This window comes from Zalophus californianus, chromosome 3, assembly GCF_009762305.2.
Source record: "Zalophus californianus isolate mZalCal1 chromosome 3, mZalCal1.pri.v2, whole genome shotgun sequence".
Lineage (NCBI taxonomy): Eukaryota > Metazoa > Chordata > Mammalia > Carnivora > Otariidae > Zalophus > Zalophus californianus.
Genome location: NC_045597.1, coordinates 133,091,928 through 133,109,452, shown reverse-complemented (window position 1 = coordinate 133,109,452; position 17,525 = coordinate 133,091,928). Strand labels below are relative to the sequence as shown.

The window sequence follows — 17,525 nt, the reverse complement described above, 5'->3', positions numbered from 1 at the left end:
AAATTGGCAATATATACTTAAGTCAATTATAGGGAATTTAATGAGGAAGTATTAATCTTTTTAGCCTTAATTTAGACAAAATTGGGTCGGCTTTGGGCGGAACTCAGACATTTAAGTGACTTCTAGAAAAGTTGTTCCATTCTAATTTTATTAATATAAGGTACTGGGAGAAAACATGAAATTATACTGTCAGAGTGTCAGAAATTGATTGGAAAAGTCTTGTTTGCTGTTCAAGAATTACATAACACATTCATAATGAGATCATCTTATTAAACAGAAGGAACAAGAAGACGTGAAAGGTATAATCAATTAAGCATGGAAAAGGGTGGTAATTATGGATAGTTTTTAATGTCTTATCACAACATGGTAACCTTTATATGTTTGAATCTTCAAGTGTCAGCTCTAAAGCTGTGATTGATTATCCACTTTTCTTTTTTTTTTAAAGATTTTATTTATTTATTTGAGAGAGAGAGAATGAGAGATAGAGAGCATGAGAGAGAAGAGGGTCAGAGGGAGAAGCAGACTCCCCGCTGAGCAGGGAGCCCGATGCGGGACTCGATCCCGGGACTCCAGGATCATGACCTGAGCCGAAGGCAGTCGCTTAACCAACTGAGCCACCCAGGCGCCCCTCCACTTTTCTTTTAGAAAAGGTTTTTCTTAAGTTGAGATGATGGCACACCGCTTAACAGATACATAATTTCATCAGAAAACCAAATTTTGCTGAACCTAAGTATCTTTACTATATAGAAGTATAGGAAACTCTGTAAAAATTCAGGGGAAAAATTTTTTCTTCCATTTGATGATTATGATTTTTTTCAGTCTATCACATTTTCCCCATTCCCCAAATGTTCTCTTTTTATGTGGACAGTTGAAAAATCCCATGATAATTTCTGCCCCAGGCTTACAGAGTAGCATTCACATGATGCTTGCAGCATCAATTCCTTAGATTTGATCTGTTGTGTCTAGAGGCAAATTTGATAAACTACTGATGCCTTGCTTTTACCTACTGTAATCAACATAGGATAAAAACAAACTAGTTTAAATTGTTTATAAAACTGATAAACATTCGATGTAGAGAGTCATATAATAAACTAAAGAAAATATCACCCATATTTTTATTTTTTTAATTTATTTTTTAAAGATTTTGTTTATTTGACAGAGAGAGACACAGCGAGAGAGGGAACACAAGCAGGGAGAGTGGGAGGGAGAGAAGCAGGCTCACTCAGAAATATCCACTGTTATAACCCTTTGGCATATATCCTTGTTTAAACAAGTATTAAATGAGGGGGAACCTTACCGATCCCTGACTACTACCTATATCTGCAAAATTCTTATTTCATTCATCCCTTTTACCATGTAGGTTTCAATCTATATTGTATTCTCCACACATGTTAATAATTGTCTACACTAACATGTTTGAGTGTTGATGTGATCCCGTGAGCTTTTTAAAAAGATTTTATTTATTTATTTTAGAGAGAGAGCACATGCGTGCCTGGGTGAGTGGGAGTGGGGGTTCGGGGGGAAAGGCAGAGGGAGAGGGAGAGAAGCGACTCTCTGCTGAGTGTGGAGCCCCTGCTTTGGGGCTCAGCCTCAGGAGCCTGAGATCATGATCTGAGCTGAAATCAAGAGTTAGATGCTCGACTGACTGAGCCACCCAGGTGCCCCGATTCTGTGAGCATTTTGATAATACCCTGATGATAATACCTTTGCTTTTGCATTGTGAGCTGTCTCCCTTGGTGTAGCTGGGTAACTGCTTTCTGAGCCTATGAACTTTATGTTCAATATACTCTCTTGCCTTTGCTTTCAAATTTCCTCATTCATCTTTGGTAAATGTCAATGGATTGGTCTGTCTTTGGCAGTAATTATAAAGTAATATCTTTTCACCTTCACAGCTGGGAGAACATGCTCAAGCCATCAAATTACATGCTCCAATGGTGAATGTATCCCAAACGAATACAGGTGCGACCACGTCAGAGACTGCTCAGATGGAACGGACGAGAAAGACTGCCGTGAGTCCCTTGCCGTCTTTGCACTGTTTTTGCTTTCACCTTTGTCCCTTTGGCATTTTAATCAATTTGTTAGATTTGTTGATGGACAGAAATGCCTACAATATGCCTCTTGTTATTGAAATCTCTTGGGCAGATTCTTTTGTGGATTAGAGGTGATACTCTGATATGAGACTATTTTTAGCAAGACATTCTAAGTGTGTCCTGCCTTAGCACATCAAATTTCTGTATTTTTTAACATTAACATAGAATCCTGAAGGGTCATTGAATACATTGAATATGAAATCTGGTTTGGTCAATTATGGGTTTTATTAGATTAAGATGGTAAATTTCTGGGTCAAATGCCATTAATTTTTCTGCTCTTATGGACTTAGTATTTTACAGTTTGGAAAAGAGTTAAATTTTGAAAATGGCTTTTCCCAGTGGCAGCCTATTATATCAGTTTGTAACTAATCACTACACGGTAAGACATAGAAATCACAGTATTCTATGTACAATGTTGAGATATTATCATAATCAGAATAAGAGTGCAATCATGGTGCATCATGTACATCTTACAAATAAGTAAGGAGTAATCTGTCTCTCTTGGGGTTTTTTGTGGAAATGTTAGATTACAAGAATATAGGAATTATTCTACTGTGTCAGTCCTGTGGTACACCTGTGTCTTTAGCTTCAGACGTATCCAGTTCTGCTTAAAAGCCCTTGTAAGTGTATTCATTTATGAGTTTATCCAGACCTTCCTTGAGTTTTTATGTATGTTTTTCCTGAATTTCTTTTGATAGGCTGCATTTCATAACTGTACTATGAGCTGAGTAAAGTTTCTTTCTTTTGCTCTTAAATTTATGCTCCAAACTTTAGGGAGTTGTTTTAATAGTCTGATATTCCAATAATCAGTGGATAGATTTTGTGAACCTTAGAAAACTTGATCATAAACTTCTTAGTTATTATGTCTCCAACTGAGATTTAAGTTTTAGTCCATTATTGTGGGACACCTCCTCTACTGTTTGATCATTTTGATTTGATTTAATTTAGTTTTCTGGACTGTTCCTAAATTTCTTCCTTTGGTCCAAATGGTATATTTTATGTTTCTTGATGAGAGGACCATCTTCTGTATATTTTGGTACCTTTCCCAATAAGGTGCTATGCCCTTGGGTGGGAGCTAACATAAACTGGTTATGAGCAAATCATTCCTATTTCACTACATTGTTCAAACTGTACTCTTTATGGAAGAAATACTAGTATATGTGAAAAGGAAAGATCTGGGTCCAAACAGGCCCAGATTCATGTTGCATCCACATCATTATCATAGAGTGCATTTTATTTTATTTTTTTTAAAGATTTTATTTGTTTATTTGAGAGAGAGAGAGAGAGAGAGAGAGAGAGAGAGAGAGAGAACTAGAGGGGGTGGGGAGGGGCAGAGGGAGAGGGAGATGCAGACTCCCTGCTGAGCAGGGATTATGACCTGAGTCGAAGGCAGACGCTTAACTGACTGAGCCACCCAGGCGCCGCAACACACGGTGCATTTTAAGAAACACCTCTTCTCCTTCAATGCTTTCTTTCCTTGGGACTATTTTTCTTTGGGAAGACACTGTGCTATTTGTCTTTGTATCTCCAGAATTGCTGGTACAGTTGTGTTGCATAATTTCCAATTTAAATGTTCTCTTGGAAAGAGATTATGTTACCTCTAATTTGGGTCTCTTTTCACTTTGAAAATTTAGACTTAGTACTGGCAATTATAGAGATGGTAGACCATCTGTCTGGATGTCACAAAATAGGAAGTCTATGAGTCAGGGACTGAAAGCAAACAATAGGTTCTTCATTGTGGCAAGCGAAGAAAATATTTTTGATTAATACTAGTGATGGATCATATATTTTATAGTGTTTGTAAACTGCTAATTGTTATATAAATTTTGGTTGTTATTCTTAATTAGGTTCCTCAATGAGGACAATAGGGCAGGTGTTGGTATACTCTCATAAATAAAGAAACTGAGACTGCAAAGTGTAGAATGGCTTGTTCAAGGTTGTACAATGTGTGGCAGTGCTGTGGCTAAATCCATCTTCTGGTTCCAAGTCTGGTGATTGCTTTTCATGAAGGACTTTATTTACAGAAGGAGAAAGTTCTAGCTTGTGCAAGTTTAAGGGAGAACCAGAGGCTGTGCCACCAGCCAACAGTCTGTGTCTTTATCCCTAATTTACAAGTGGATGAAAATGAGTGCTTTATTGGAAATGCAATGGGAATGAAGGAAATGCTACTTTGGGGAAAATAAAAGGCAGCTGAAACAGACTGTTTGGATTTATTCCATGTGAACACCCTGCAGCCAAGTCTAAAGTCACCCGTACAACTGCCCCAAGACTTAGCCAATAGATCTTCCGGAAGAAAGCTGGCAGCGTTTGAGCATACCAGCAGTTGGTGTAGAAAGGAACGAAGGAAAGGAAGTGAGTGAGCTTTATTAAATATCTGAGCAGGGATTTTTAATCAAGTTTTTATTTGTTTTTTTTTTTTTTAAGTGCAGGAATAGGTAGAACAGGATTTGTTGAGGAAAGAGAGCCAGATTTAGATGATATAGTTAATTGCTCCTAGAATCACACAAGTCGTGGATTCTTCAGGGCTCATAGTCCTGAGATGAGTCTGACACATGTAAATGCGTTTGATAATGACATATGCTTTCCTGTTTCTCTGTGCCTTGTTTATTTGTTCCTATGTGTTATTTATGGAGGAGTATAAAAAAATAACAAATCAGGAAGTTAAGAAAAGAATCTTCATACTTCTTTGTACTTTGATCCCCTGGCGACAGCCAGATTTTGTATAAGAAAGAGATGAAGGGCCTGGATCAAAGTCTTTAGAAAGTGCTAATATAGAGAGACAGATTGGCCTCCTTTTGTCTTCCCTCTTTGTTTGGAACACTTGTGGAAAATGGGAAAGGGAACTGCCATAAACTGGGCACCAGTCACTATTTTATGCAATTTTTACATTAATACCACAAGATGGGTGTGATGACCATCTCCTCTTTAAAAGGGCTACAAAGATTGTCAGGAATGGAGTGTGGAGGAGCCAAGCTTTTAACCTAGGTCTAAACCCTGTGGCCATGCTCTTGGAATACTTTTCTTTGGTAATGGGAGTTTACAGAGTATTTTTACCTGAAGGTTACTTAGCTATTTTATCATTTAAAAATTATTGTTTAAGGCTTTTTACTATGGAAGATTTTAAACAAAATCGAAAGCAAGGTGAATTGTATGATCAGCTCCTTTGTACTCATCACTCAAGTTATTATCAATTACCAAGTCTTGGCTAATTTTGTCTTACCTAGAGCTCTTTATTCTTCTCCCCATTATTTTGAAGCAGTTCTCACAAATCACGTAATTTTATCTTTAAGTGATTCAATATTTATCTCCAATATTTATCTATGCTGAAACCTAGCATAACATAACAATATCATGACCATACCTAAATGTTAACAGCTGTTCTTAGAATTTCCCCAGTGGCTTGTTATTTTTTACAGTATCATTTAAATCCAAGTCCAAGTAAAATTTATACATTGGAGTTAGTTGCTGTCTTTCAATTTGTAAGTTTGCCTATCGTTTCTGTTTTTCACTCCTTGCAATATATTTGTTGAAAAAACCAAACTACCATCCTGATTTTCCCACCGTCTTGAGTTTTGCTCATCACACCCTCTACTGTCCTTTAACATGTTTGTCTGTCTCTTATATTTTTTGGAAATTGGTAGCTAGATCTAGAGCAAGGTTTCTTAACCTTGGTACAGATGACATTAGGGGCCAGATAATTATTGCAGGGAGCTGTACGCATTGTATAATGTCTAACCATATCCCTGGCCTCTGTCCACTAGAAACCAGCAGCCCTCCCATTTATGAAAACCAGAAATGTCTCCAGACAAGGCTAAGTGTCCTCTGGGAGCCAAATCTTCCTCCTCTGCTCTAATTGAGAATAACATTAGTCTAGAGGCTTGATAGATGCAAGCATTTCTCTCTCTCTCTCTCTCTCTGTCTCTCTCTCTGTCTCTCTCTGTCTCTCTCTGTCTCTCTCTCTCTCTCTCTCTGTGTGTGTGTGTGTGTGTGTGTGTGTGTGTGTGTGTGTGTGTGGAGGGGCAACAATACTTTGAATATAAAAGTATGTATTTCCATTAGGAGGCACGTAATGTCTAACTCAGTCATTGATGATTGTTGCTAAGATCCATTTAGTCATAGAGATACTTAGCTATTTTAAATGTCCCTTCAGATATATAGTAGCTGTTTGTTAGTTGTTTTAAATTGGAATGTTAAAATATGATGGATTAAGCAACACTTTATTGTTTCTGTAGTCATGATGCATGGGAATCATTACTTGTGGACAAATGCAGGATCAGCCTATGAGTGTGACTTTCATTTTTCTATTTCTCAGAAAAAAAAAAAAAGAAATAAGGTTGTCTATAGGAAGGGGTCTAAATGTATTATTTAGACACCTAGAAACCACTTAAATTTAGTAATGATGTTGGAAAAGCTCCAAAGAAGGACTTAATTCTTTCCCCCAAATATTTGAAAGGATCAGGAAGCTTGACCCTATAGTTCATAGTGCTGCCTGTCAGATCAGATCCCTAGGTTATGGTCCCTAACTTTTCAAGCTTCTCAGATCAAGACATTGAGCTCCAACATAGAGCACCTTGTGTCTATTGCAGGCATTCCTTTTACAGAACAAAGAAAAGTGTGTAAGTGTTCTCTCAGGGAGGCAGGGGGAAGGGAAGGAAGGGAATGGGTGAGATGGTAGGGAGGGAAGCATAGTAAGATCCTACTAAAAAGATTATCCTTGAGATAAATTTTGTGTTGTATGAAAGCTTCTTACTATGTTTGGTCTTTTTGTCTGCTGTGTTCCTATATGCATAAGGTATTTTTGATTATTCTCCTGTTTGAGAACTATTTCTGAATATGTATATGTGTAAGTGTGTGTGTGTACATACATATTATAAAAAGCTGTGTAACAGGTAAAAGTTCATTTTCCCCAAGTTATTTTATTTTTCAGTTTGGCCATCTATAAAATGCACCTACTATTAAATAGCTTGTCTATTAATTTTTTCCCCCAAGGAACAGGAGATTCAAAACTGCAGTCCATTTTACTTCTAATGGGATTAGCATCAAGGAAAAACCACTCATGCAGGGTCCAAGATAAACATCAGAACAATGCAGCAATTATGGGTCATTCAGTTAATATATTGCAGTGACTTTCGGTTGCTCAAAAATCGCACAGATTTTTCCAGTTAAGCGAAGCGATTATTTTGCTTTTGTTAAGTACCATATTAGAGTGATTTTGGTGTGAGTAAAACTATAGCTAATTATCATTGCTTTGCAGTACTTCTCTTTTGATACTTAGGAATGCCAAAGAAAGGGTAAATAAAATCCCTGTTACAATGAAGGCTTTCTTGCTGGTAATCAGCAGTATTTGGTCTGCCTTGCAACTGGGGCTGCTTTGTCCATGAAGTTTTATTTCTATTGACTTTCTGTTCTTTAGAATTCAAACATTTGCCTTTATATATCTAATTGCTGAAACTCCAGCCGGGGAAACAGAGGAATAAAGAGTCATTCTGTGGACTGTGATGGCTTGTGAAGAACATGCTTTTCCTCAAACTCAGTTGCACATTTACGCTGCCCAGTAAGCCTTGCTCCCACTGTTTTCCTCTGTACTCCAGGTGAGAAAGCAGAAGCAGAGAGACTGGCCCCATCTTATCTATATCATATCACGTCCCACATGTACCTTTTTAGTGTTCTTAACAGTTGAGATAGAAGTCGGAGCCCTGAAACCTTCAGGAAATAAAAATTTCTTGTTTAGATCGCCATCGTATAAGCAAGCACATTATATTTATTCAAAGACCCTACGGCCCCTCTCAGCTGTTTCCGAAATTCTTTGCCCCCTTGTATAATGAAGTTACATAGAGTTGTCTTTAATATCCCTCCCTCCATTTCCTCTCCTTTTTCTTTCTTGAACTCACTGGAAACAGCCCTTGCCCACCAGTCTCCTGAAAGCATTCCTGTCAATGCCACCAGTGACCTTCGTTTTACTAAACCTAATGGCTCCTGTTCAACCCAGAGAGTGAGTCCCCCGTCACTCTTACCATTCCACCCTGCTGTATTTCCATAACATTTTTCTCTACGGGCTATTTATTTTAATGTCTGTCCTTCCACTCCCCCAAAGAAAATGTCAGTTCCACGAGAGCAGGGATTTTATGAAGTTTCTCATTTCTCTAGGACCTCATACTCCTGTAGGTGTGCACTAATTATTTGTCGAATAAAACATTTTTTAAAAAGCTGTGGGAATTTCTATTTCACTTGTAATTTTGTTTATCTCTTTATCCAGTTCTTAGTAAAGTATCGAGGAAGGTGGACTTCAATAAATGTGTGTTGGATAGAATGAAATCCTATTGAAAAGGAAGGTAGCACTCTGTAGGATAACTGGCTTTTAGCATAATGGCATTCATCCAGCAATGGTTTGCCAGTGAGTCCTCAACTGTCTAGAACCAGGTTCCCGGTAGGAGAACTGAGCCACACCATTTCTGGTTATGGTTTGAAAGTGGCCACTCTCATAATTCTATGGGGCAGGTAGTCTTCCTTCAGTTAAAATTTACCTGTTTGTTCTGCCCAGATGAGTCATGGGGGATAACTATAAGGAAGAGATAGGTGCTGTGTACCCCAAATGAAAACCCCTAGCTCCATAGCTCCTTTGTAGAGCCAGTACCACTAAATCTGGTGCACATTATAAACATTTGCTTACCCATGGGAAGACACCTTACTTCTTTGCACTATTCCTTGGAACATTTGGTGCACAATTTTCTGTCTTGTTGCTCAGTTACTCCGACATTAGGGCTGAAGTGAGATTTTTATTATTTTTTAAGAATTTAGAACTACGTCAGTCTTTACGTTTCAGATTTTGGTGGTAGTTCTGTGCATGGGAAGAAAGAGGTACTGTAGATCCAAAATCTTTGCAGGGGGCCTCTCAGACACATTTCTAATTTAGGTGTAGATCAGGTCACCGTGGATAGAGACCAGATAGGGATTTGGGAGGGATAAGGTCCCGCGGTTCAAAGAGAGCAGGGTAAGGAAAACTAGGTAACTTAATGTGTTTTCTTTTTTGGCTTTAGTTTCCTGAAGACTGCTTAGCCTACACTTGCTGTTAGTCCAATTCTACTAGCTCTTGGGATGACTGTATTTGCTTTTTCTTCCTAAGGTGCTGAATTGCTATTTCCATTTTATGAATCTTATTATGTATATGCCTTTTATTGAAAGCCATTTGAAATTATTTTTGAAAAGAGGCTTTTCTCTTGAAAAATGCTTTTCTCTTCTTGTATATTACTGTAGTTCCTCGGTGCTAGTCTGTGATGGCACTTACTTCAGGGACTTGAATTTGACTGGGAAGGGGGTAGAGTGGGTCCTCTGCTATTTTGTGGTCTGTTTTTTTTTTTTTGGTACTGACTCTCTTGTTTATTCTGGTACTCCCAGAAAGCGCTATTTCCCAGCATAAGGTTTCTCATTCCTAGATCATACCGGATTGAAGTCCTTAGTGGAATATACCATAAATCCAGAGTTGGCCTCACCTCTTGAGACTCCTGAAAGTGGAATGGGAAACTAAATGGAAGAAAGGAAACTTTGTTTTTTCTCTTGGGTTATTTCTCTTCCTTTTTAAACTATATTTTTAAGAGTTTCTGTTTCCTTTCATTCAATTTCATTTTGTTTTCTGTAATCTTTTGCCTCTTCCCACTACTTATTCTGAAGCCCTATAAGCCCTATAGCCCTATAGTTATATCTACTGTAGTGTTGGGGACATGCACTGTGGAACCAGATTGCCTGAATTTGAATTCTGCCTCTCCAATTTACTGGTCGTAAGACCTTTTTAAAAATTACTTAACCTCAGAAAGACACATGTATAGAATCTATAAAATGAGAGTAATGGTACCTACCTCATAGGGTTGTTATAAGGATGAAATGAGTTCATACACACCGAGTACTTAGACAGGTTTCTGGCACATAGTTTTCAATATATATTATTGATGACTATTATTGTCATTGCTTATTTTTGTGGGTAATACCTGCAGCTATACCAAACTGGCAAACTTTTTTCTGGCAAATCATTCTTTGACAGGATTAGCGCTCCTTAGACCCAGAATAACTTAAAAGGATGATGCTAGGACCTTGAAAGGTCTCAGGTATCTTGAGCAGGATTTCTATCAGTTATTTTTTGTTTTCCTTTAAGTCTTAGCTTAAGTTTCATAATCTACCTTCTAGATGCCTCCCCTTTCTTTGTAATCAATTTGTCTTCTTTTCTATGTGCTTTTTGGCCATTTTGCCAAATTCTGAGAATAGAATGTATTTATAGCCTTCCTGTCAAGATAATAAAGAGATAGCCTTCCTGTCAAGATAATAAAGAGTAGTGTTAATATTTGTATCTTGCTCTGCTGTGAATGATTTTCATTCTGGGAGGTCCACGAGGTCTTCAAGATACTTCGTCCTCTTTGATTATCTAAACAGAACTATGGCATGGAAATTTCTTGCTCCAAATAAAGTCATTAGCAGGAAAAAATCTTAAAAATCTTTAAGCACTCGTATGTATATTTGGGGGAAGTTCCCAATTGTGGGGGAGCAAACGTACTTTTGGAATGTGGAGGAAGTAAGGAAGGAGAGGGAAGAGGTGGTGTGATCAAGTGTGTTCTTGCTTTTTGTGCCAGCTAAACTTCAGAGGTCTGGGGCTCTAATTAATAGTTACTTGTCAATCTTGCCATTAAGACAAAACTTAGAAGGGCAAGTTCCTCTGGGGTGTGTGTGTGTGTGTGTGTGTGTGTGTGTATTATCTCTTCTGTTATACTTTCTCTTTACTTAAAATCTTGCGGGACATTTCACCTACATGATGGATTTGCTCCATGGGAAAAAGTTTACAAGGTTATAGACTCTGACCCGCTCAGCAAATAAACCATAAAAGATTTTAGGTATCTCCCAGTCCCAGAGTATTGTGACTTCTTGTTTCCTGGGGTAGATCAAAACTCATTAACCTTTTTGGTAATCGAAATCTTTAAGGGAAATAGAATCTGTCATTTCTTATTTTGCTCAGTGTAAATGATTTGGAACCATTTCCTCTGTGTGGGTGAACCATTTCCTCTGTGAACCCTTTGGAGATTTCCAAACATTTTCAGTATTCAGTGGAGTCAGGTAGCTCCACGCAGCATTTCCTGTGGGCATATACCTCAGTTAACTACGCACAGCAGAGACCAGAAGGCTTGTGGGAGTTGAGGCAGGTCCTTGGCTGATTGAGAAGAGATTCATTATCAGCGTGGATGGAGACAAGAAAGCTGTTCGTTCCTCATTCCGGGTGTCTTAACTGCTGACCTCTGACTATAACAATACTCTTCCTGATGACAAGAAGCTGGCCTTGTTGTTTGTTGGGAGGATGAGGCGTGTCAGTAAACTTTTAGTCTTGTCAGTGGAAACTGTTGTAGTTCTTCTCTTCTCAGTTTTATGGCACTGGCTTTCAAAAAGCAGAATGGGGAGAACAAGTGATCCGCTTTGTATATTTGTCCCAGATCCTTCGTATCTACCATAATCACTCCAAGGGAGGTAGTCACCGTCTACACTCAAATAAATTTTCCTCCACACAGATACCTTATCGACTGCAAAGACAGGGTTTTCTAAGATCTCTTTCCTGCTTGCTGCTGCACTTTAAAGGCTACACAACATAGTGACTCTAGGAGCTATCTGGCTCATGGGGGAGGGGAGCTGCTGGCCAGACTCAACTGGCCTCTTGCATCTCTTGAAGTGAGAATTCATAAACAGAGTTGTGTGACCCTTTGAAGCACATTTGTAATGCATACCATCTCATTGATGAAAAGACAGCAATCACCCTCAGCACTAGCTGGTTTTTGGACTTTTAAAAAATAAAATTCAGAAAAAATTTAAAATCTGAATTGGTTTTGTCTTAATGGCAAGATTGACAAGTAACTATTAATTAGCCCCAGACCTCTGAAGTTTAGCTGGCACAAAAAGCAAGAACACACTTGATCACACCACCTCTTCCCTCTCCTTTCCTTACTTCCTCCACATTCCAAATGTACATGTTTGCTCCCCCACAATTGGGAACTTCCCCCAAATATACATACGAGTGCCTAAAGATTTTTAAGATTTTTTTCTCTGCTAATGACTTTATTTGGAGCAAGAAAGTTCCATGCCATAGTTCTGTTTAGGTAATCAAGGAGGACGATTCAGATTCAGTATATGATTGATTAACTATAACTGGCAATTTAGGTATTTAAAGACACTTAATAGTCCAGTTTTGAACTTCTGGAGATGAGAATAATTGGGCTTCTTCTTTCACTGTACAAAAGATGGAAAAGTATCATTTGAGAGTCCATCTTTTATTAAAATGTGAGTTGTTAACACAGTACAAGTTTAATATATTTTCAGCACAGAATTTCATGCCCTGCTCCTACATGAAGGAGTCTTTGGGACTATCCAAGGAATTATCCATCCATGTCTGTGAAACCTCAAAAAGTGGGTAAGGCAGGATCCTAGATCTTAGAGGGTATCATTGTGTGGTGGGGAAACAGATAACCAACAGAATGAAGCCTTCATTTGGGAACATGAAAGACACGCATTTCAAGTCTGGGGACGCAGAGGGGAGGGACTTGAAAGGGACATCCTGATTTTTCCACCGCGACTTAGAAAACCAGAGTGAAGCATCTGGTTGGTAGCATATGTGTATAATGTGGTAACAGTTATTTATGCTTGTCGAGAACATTGTGCTTTTCAGAGTGCTTTAGTAGACATGGTCTTTTGAGATCCCTCTACCCTGTGAAGTGAATTACCCAAATGTATGTATAAAGAAGTAACTGAGAGGATACGGTTTGAGTAAGAGTAAATAGCTACCGAATGGTGCCCCAGGTCCCAGCACTCCTGACTTACAAGCCTGTTTTCTTTCTACAGCCCTCTAGCAAAAGAAACAGTGCTTCATTTCTCACAGCACGTGTGGTGGTACACTGGCTTCCTGGGATGTTATCTGTATTATGTAAAAGAGGGTTCCGTTTTGAAATAAGTTAAATTCCTTCTCATTCTTCAGCTCTGAGCTCATAGGTCACTTCTTCAGGGAGACTTCCCTGGGCTCCAAACTCCCCCGACTATGCGTTCTCCTAGAACGCTATGCTCCCCACATTAGTATACCACCCAGTTTGTCATTTGCAAAAGAGACGTGGTCAGTGTATACTCAGCATTTAGTGTCTAGCATGTAGCAGTCACTTAAGTAGTGTTTGCAGAAGGAATGTCTTAATTTAAGATTTGTGTGCAATGTCCATTCTTTTAGAATACCCAGCATGTGAACAGCTCACTTGCGCCAACGGAGCTTGCTATAACGGCAGTCAGAAATGTGATGGGAAAGTTGACTGCAGAGACTTCTCTGATGAAAACAATTGCAGTAAGTAATGTGTATAAGATGTGCGGTGGTGTGCTGAGGCTCATGTATACTGGCCGATCACGCAACCTCTTCCTGAATTTTGTGTTCAGTGAATTCATGTTGGGAGCTTGAAGTCAGCCACTGTGGGAGTATTTGCACCATGGAAATTGGCAAACACTCCAAGTCAGGGCCTTTTTGTTCCGGGAGAATTGGTTGTTAAACATTTACCAGCATGCTGCTGCATAATAAAAATCTCTTTTCAAACTTGAGACAGAATCTTCCTGTGAAATTAAATGGCTACAGTGGAACTGAACTTCTCTTTCTGCTTTCCCTTGCTACCCTTGTGTCGCAGCTAAGGTATGTTCACACCATGAGTTCCAGTGTGACAATGGGCTGTGCCTCCCTCATGCTTACGTCTGCGACCATTACCCTGATTGTGAAGACGGCAGTGATGAACATTCTTGCAGTACGGTGACTTCTTTACGCTGGGTCAGGTTGCTGGGAGTGTTGTTGTAGTTGTTTTCTGACAAATGTACCACTCTTTTCAAACAAAAGGGTCACTATGTCTGATGGCAGATGGAGCCAGAAGATCATTTAGGGCCCATGGCATGAGCTTCTTCAGTGAAGCTAGACCTCGCCTCTTTTATCATCCAAGGATCTGTGTAGAGTTGAAGGATTGCTGATGGACAGTGTGCATTTGTTTTCTCTTAGGCTACAAGGGGACAGGGTGAATTGTGTCACTCGGCTCTCAAATTACCCATCCTCAGGAATGGGTCTGATAACCTTGATAGAAGACTGAGAGAAGGGCTTTGAAGGGAGGGGAAGTTCCCTAATAGCAGTGGTCCCAGCTCTCTTCTTTACTTGGAAATTTCTTACATTGAAATTGGGGGCATAGGAAAGTCAGTGTGGTGCAGATGGCTTTCGTTGCCTCCGCTTTTTAACTCTGACCCTCTTTTTTTCTCCCCCCAAGTCGTTGCCTGCAATGTAACCTGTCTCTCATTGTTGCCAACTCATTTCATTGGAATATGTAGTTTGAAGTCTCTGTGAGAGAGTTTTAACTAATTTCACAAAATCAGTTGGCACCTTTTTGTGGTCATTTATTTGCTCGAATGTTACGATTTGTTACCACACCCGTTTTGATTGGTTGGCACCTATGCCTTGTTAAGTATTTTGGGTATCACCCTAACTTTCTATGAGCCATGCCTGATTTCCCTGCTGGCCCCTGGGCTTATTTCAGTGACTGTATTAAAGAGAATGTGGCAACATGGAACGGGTGACTCAGAATCATTTGGTCCTGGAGCGCAGTTTCAGTGCTTGTGATAAAGTAAGGGCATGTTGGACATTGCCATGCCTGTAGCACCTTTATCAGTCTGCATTCTTTGTTCTGTGTCAACCTACAGCAAAGTGCCTTGTTTGTAATCTCGAGAAACATGGACTGGCACCTGACTTCATTTCCTTGACCCAAAGCTGCTCCTATGTTTTCTTCCTTTTCTCCTCTTTTTTCCTTCTCTTCCCCATTTTCTTTCCTGTATTTTTTTTTTTTTTTGTCAAGATACTTGACAGAAGTTTAGGCAGTGAGGTGAACTCTTTGATTTTTCCCAAATGATTTGTGTCTGTGGAGTGCAGCTGTTGTTTCCTTCCAGCCTATGAGACCTGCAGAGGCAACCAGTTCACTTGCCACAGCGGCTACTGCATTAGTCAAAACTTGGTTTGTGATGGAGAGAATGACTGTAAGGATAACAGCGATGAAAACGGATGCGGTAAGGAGGAGAAGAGATTCTGAATGAAAAGCATTTTCTTTTCTTTTTTAAAAATGTATTTTTTATTTATTTGTCAGAGAGAGAGAGAGAGCAGGGAGCCCGATGTGGGGCTCAATCCCAGGACCCTGGGATCATGACCTGAGCTGAAGGCAGACGCTTAACTGACTGAGCCACCCAGGCGTCCCTGGAAAGCATTTTCTTAAAAGTGTTTTCCAGAACTTGTATTCCTAACTTCCCTTGTTAGAAATTATCTGTGTGACCAGCATGTCTCGGGATTGGCTGCGTGTTAACTAACTTGGTGGGGGAAGAAGGAGGTGACTTCACTAGCTTTTCTTAAAAAAGACACTGAACTCAAATAGAGTATAAATTATAATCTCTTCCCTCTTATCATTAAAGTAAAATGGGTGGGGCAGTCTGTCCCCCTTCTGTAACACATGCTGACTTTTTCCTTTGGAGACTGCTTATTTTAACTAGGTTTATTTGTATAAAAGAAGTAGGGTGGGGAAGGAAGGGAAGTAGGGGGAAATGTGATTTGCCTTGACCTTATAACCTTTAAAAATGACTTTGCACCTTGGTAAGAGTTCAGTTTTTTGTTTTTAAATTCGGATTTTCAACCACATGGGTCACTGACATCCAGTGGTAGAAGAGAGGCCACCTGGGGAACATGTGAGAAAGAAGTAGGGATTGGTAGTTGCAGGAAGGGCTTCTACCCAGGGAATTGTTTCAAGAGTCTCTGAGAAGGAAATTCCAGTAATACCACCTCCTTCACCAGTAGTACTCCCAACAGTTCAGAAGTTCCTAACACCCACACTGTAAAGCAAGTATAGTAAGAGCGATGCTTGGGGAAGAGCCATTGGTTTTGGTGTTCCAAGAAGTAGTCTCCCTACAGTTCAGTCATAGGTTTTCTTACATTGTTGACATTTCACTAAAGGAAAAAAAAAAATCAAATAGCACCCCCCCCCGAAAAAAGGACAAAAACAGAGTAAAAACTCAGGACTCTTGGTATTATCTAGTTCCTTAATTCATGATTTAAATAATGGAATTTTCTTCTAGGGGTTATTAATCTAGTTTGTTTGATAATTCAGGCCTATGTCTCTTCTGACTCTTATAACCAGGCTGAGGACTACCTACCTTAGAAAGAATGGAACTTAAATAATTCCATTTGTCACTTCTTAGAATCCCAATAAAAGGCCAGTAGTAGTGTTAGACATTACCAGTTGTTGGTGGGAATGCAAGTTGTACAGCCACTTTGGAAAACAGTGTGGAGGTTCCTCAAAAAATTAAAGATAAAGCTACCCTATGACCTACCAATTGCACTACTGGGTACCCCAAAGACACAGATGTAGGGAAAGGAAGGGCCATATGCACCACAATGTTCATAGCAGCAATGTCCACAATAGCCAAACTGTGGAAAGAGCCTAGAGGACCTTCAACAGACAAATGGATAAAGAAGATGTGATGTGGTCCATATATACAATGGAATATTATCAGCCATCATAAAGGATGAAAACCCAACTTTTACATCAACATGGTTGGGACTGGAGGAAATTATGCTAAAGTTAAATAAGTCAAGCAGAGAAAGTCAGTTATCATATGGTTTCACTTACTTGTGAAACATAAGGAATAGCAATGGAGGACATTAGGAGAAGGGAAAAATGAAGGGGGGGAATTCGGAGGGGGAGACGAACTAGGACTCTAAGAAACAAACTGAGGGTTTTGGGGGGGGTGGGGGGAATGGGTTAGCCCGGTGATGGGTATTAAGGAGGGCACGTACTGCATGGAGCACTGGGTGTTATACGCAAACAATGAATCATAGAACACTACATCAAAAACTAATGATGTACTGTATTGTGACTAACATAAAACAATAAAATTAAATTAAATTAAAAAAATACCAGTTTAGGTCATTTGTAGATTTCTCTTGTCCACCTGATCTGTATTCCCTCTTACCTATGGATTAAAAAGACTCCACCTGGCTCCACCTCTCATGTGGCCTATGATTCTTTTACTCCTCCCCTGCAGAAAGCAGTAGTCACCATGTTCGTGAATGCTACCCAGGAGAATGGGCTTGTCCAGAATCTGGAAAATGCATCCCAGTTGTAAATGTTTGTGATGGGACTTTAGATTGTCCAGGAGGAGAAGACGAAAACAATAGCACCAAAGGGCGATACTGTGGTGAGTATGGAAATTTATCTGGGTAGCTTTCAAATAAAGATGTTTCTGTTTTTCTATAATAGAGTCCCAAATACAGGGAATATCAGTGTTTGCACAACTATCCCAAGGCTTAGTGGCTTACACAAACAAATATTTATTATTTCTCATAGTGCTGTGGGTTGGCTAGGAAGTTCT

At 39.4% G+C, this 17,525-nt stretch overlaps 1 protein-coding gene across 4 annotated transcripts in view; it reads left to right on the top strand.

Moving 5' to 3' along the window:
* Positions 1 to 17,525, top strand: part of LRP2 (LDL receptor related protein 2) — a 196,825-nt gene that overhangs the window by 41,420 nt on the left and 137,880 nt on the right. For all 4 annotated transcript variants that reach the window (XM_027589417.1, XM_027589418.1, XM_027589415.1 and 1 more), the window contains exons 4-8: positions 1,893 to 2,009; positions 13,327 to 13,437; positions 13,769 to 13,882; positions 15,060 to 15,176; positions 17,199 to 17,351. In XM_027589417.1, the coding sequence (XP_027445218.1) occupies positions 1,893 to 2,009; positions 13,327 to 13,437; positions 13,769 to 13,882; positions 15,060 to 15,176; positions 17,199 to 17,351 (612 nt within the window). The remainder of the gene's footprint in view (positions 1 to 1,892; positions 2,010 to 13,326; positions 13,438 to 13,768; positions 13,883 to 15,059; positions 15,177 to 17,198; positions 17,352 to 17,525) is intronic.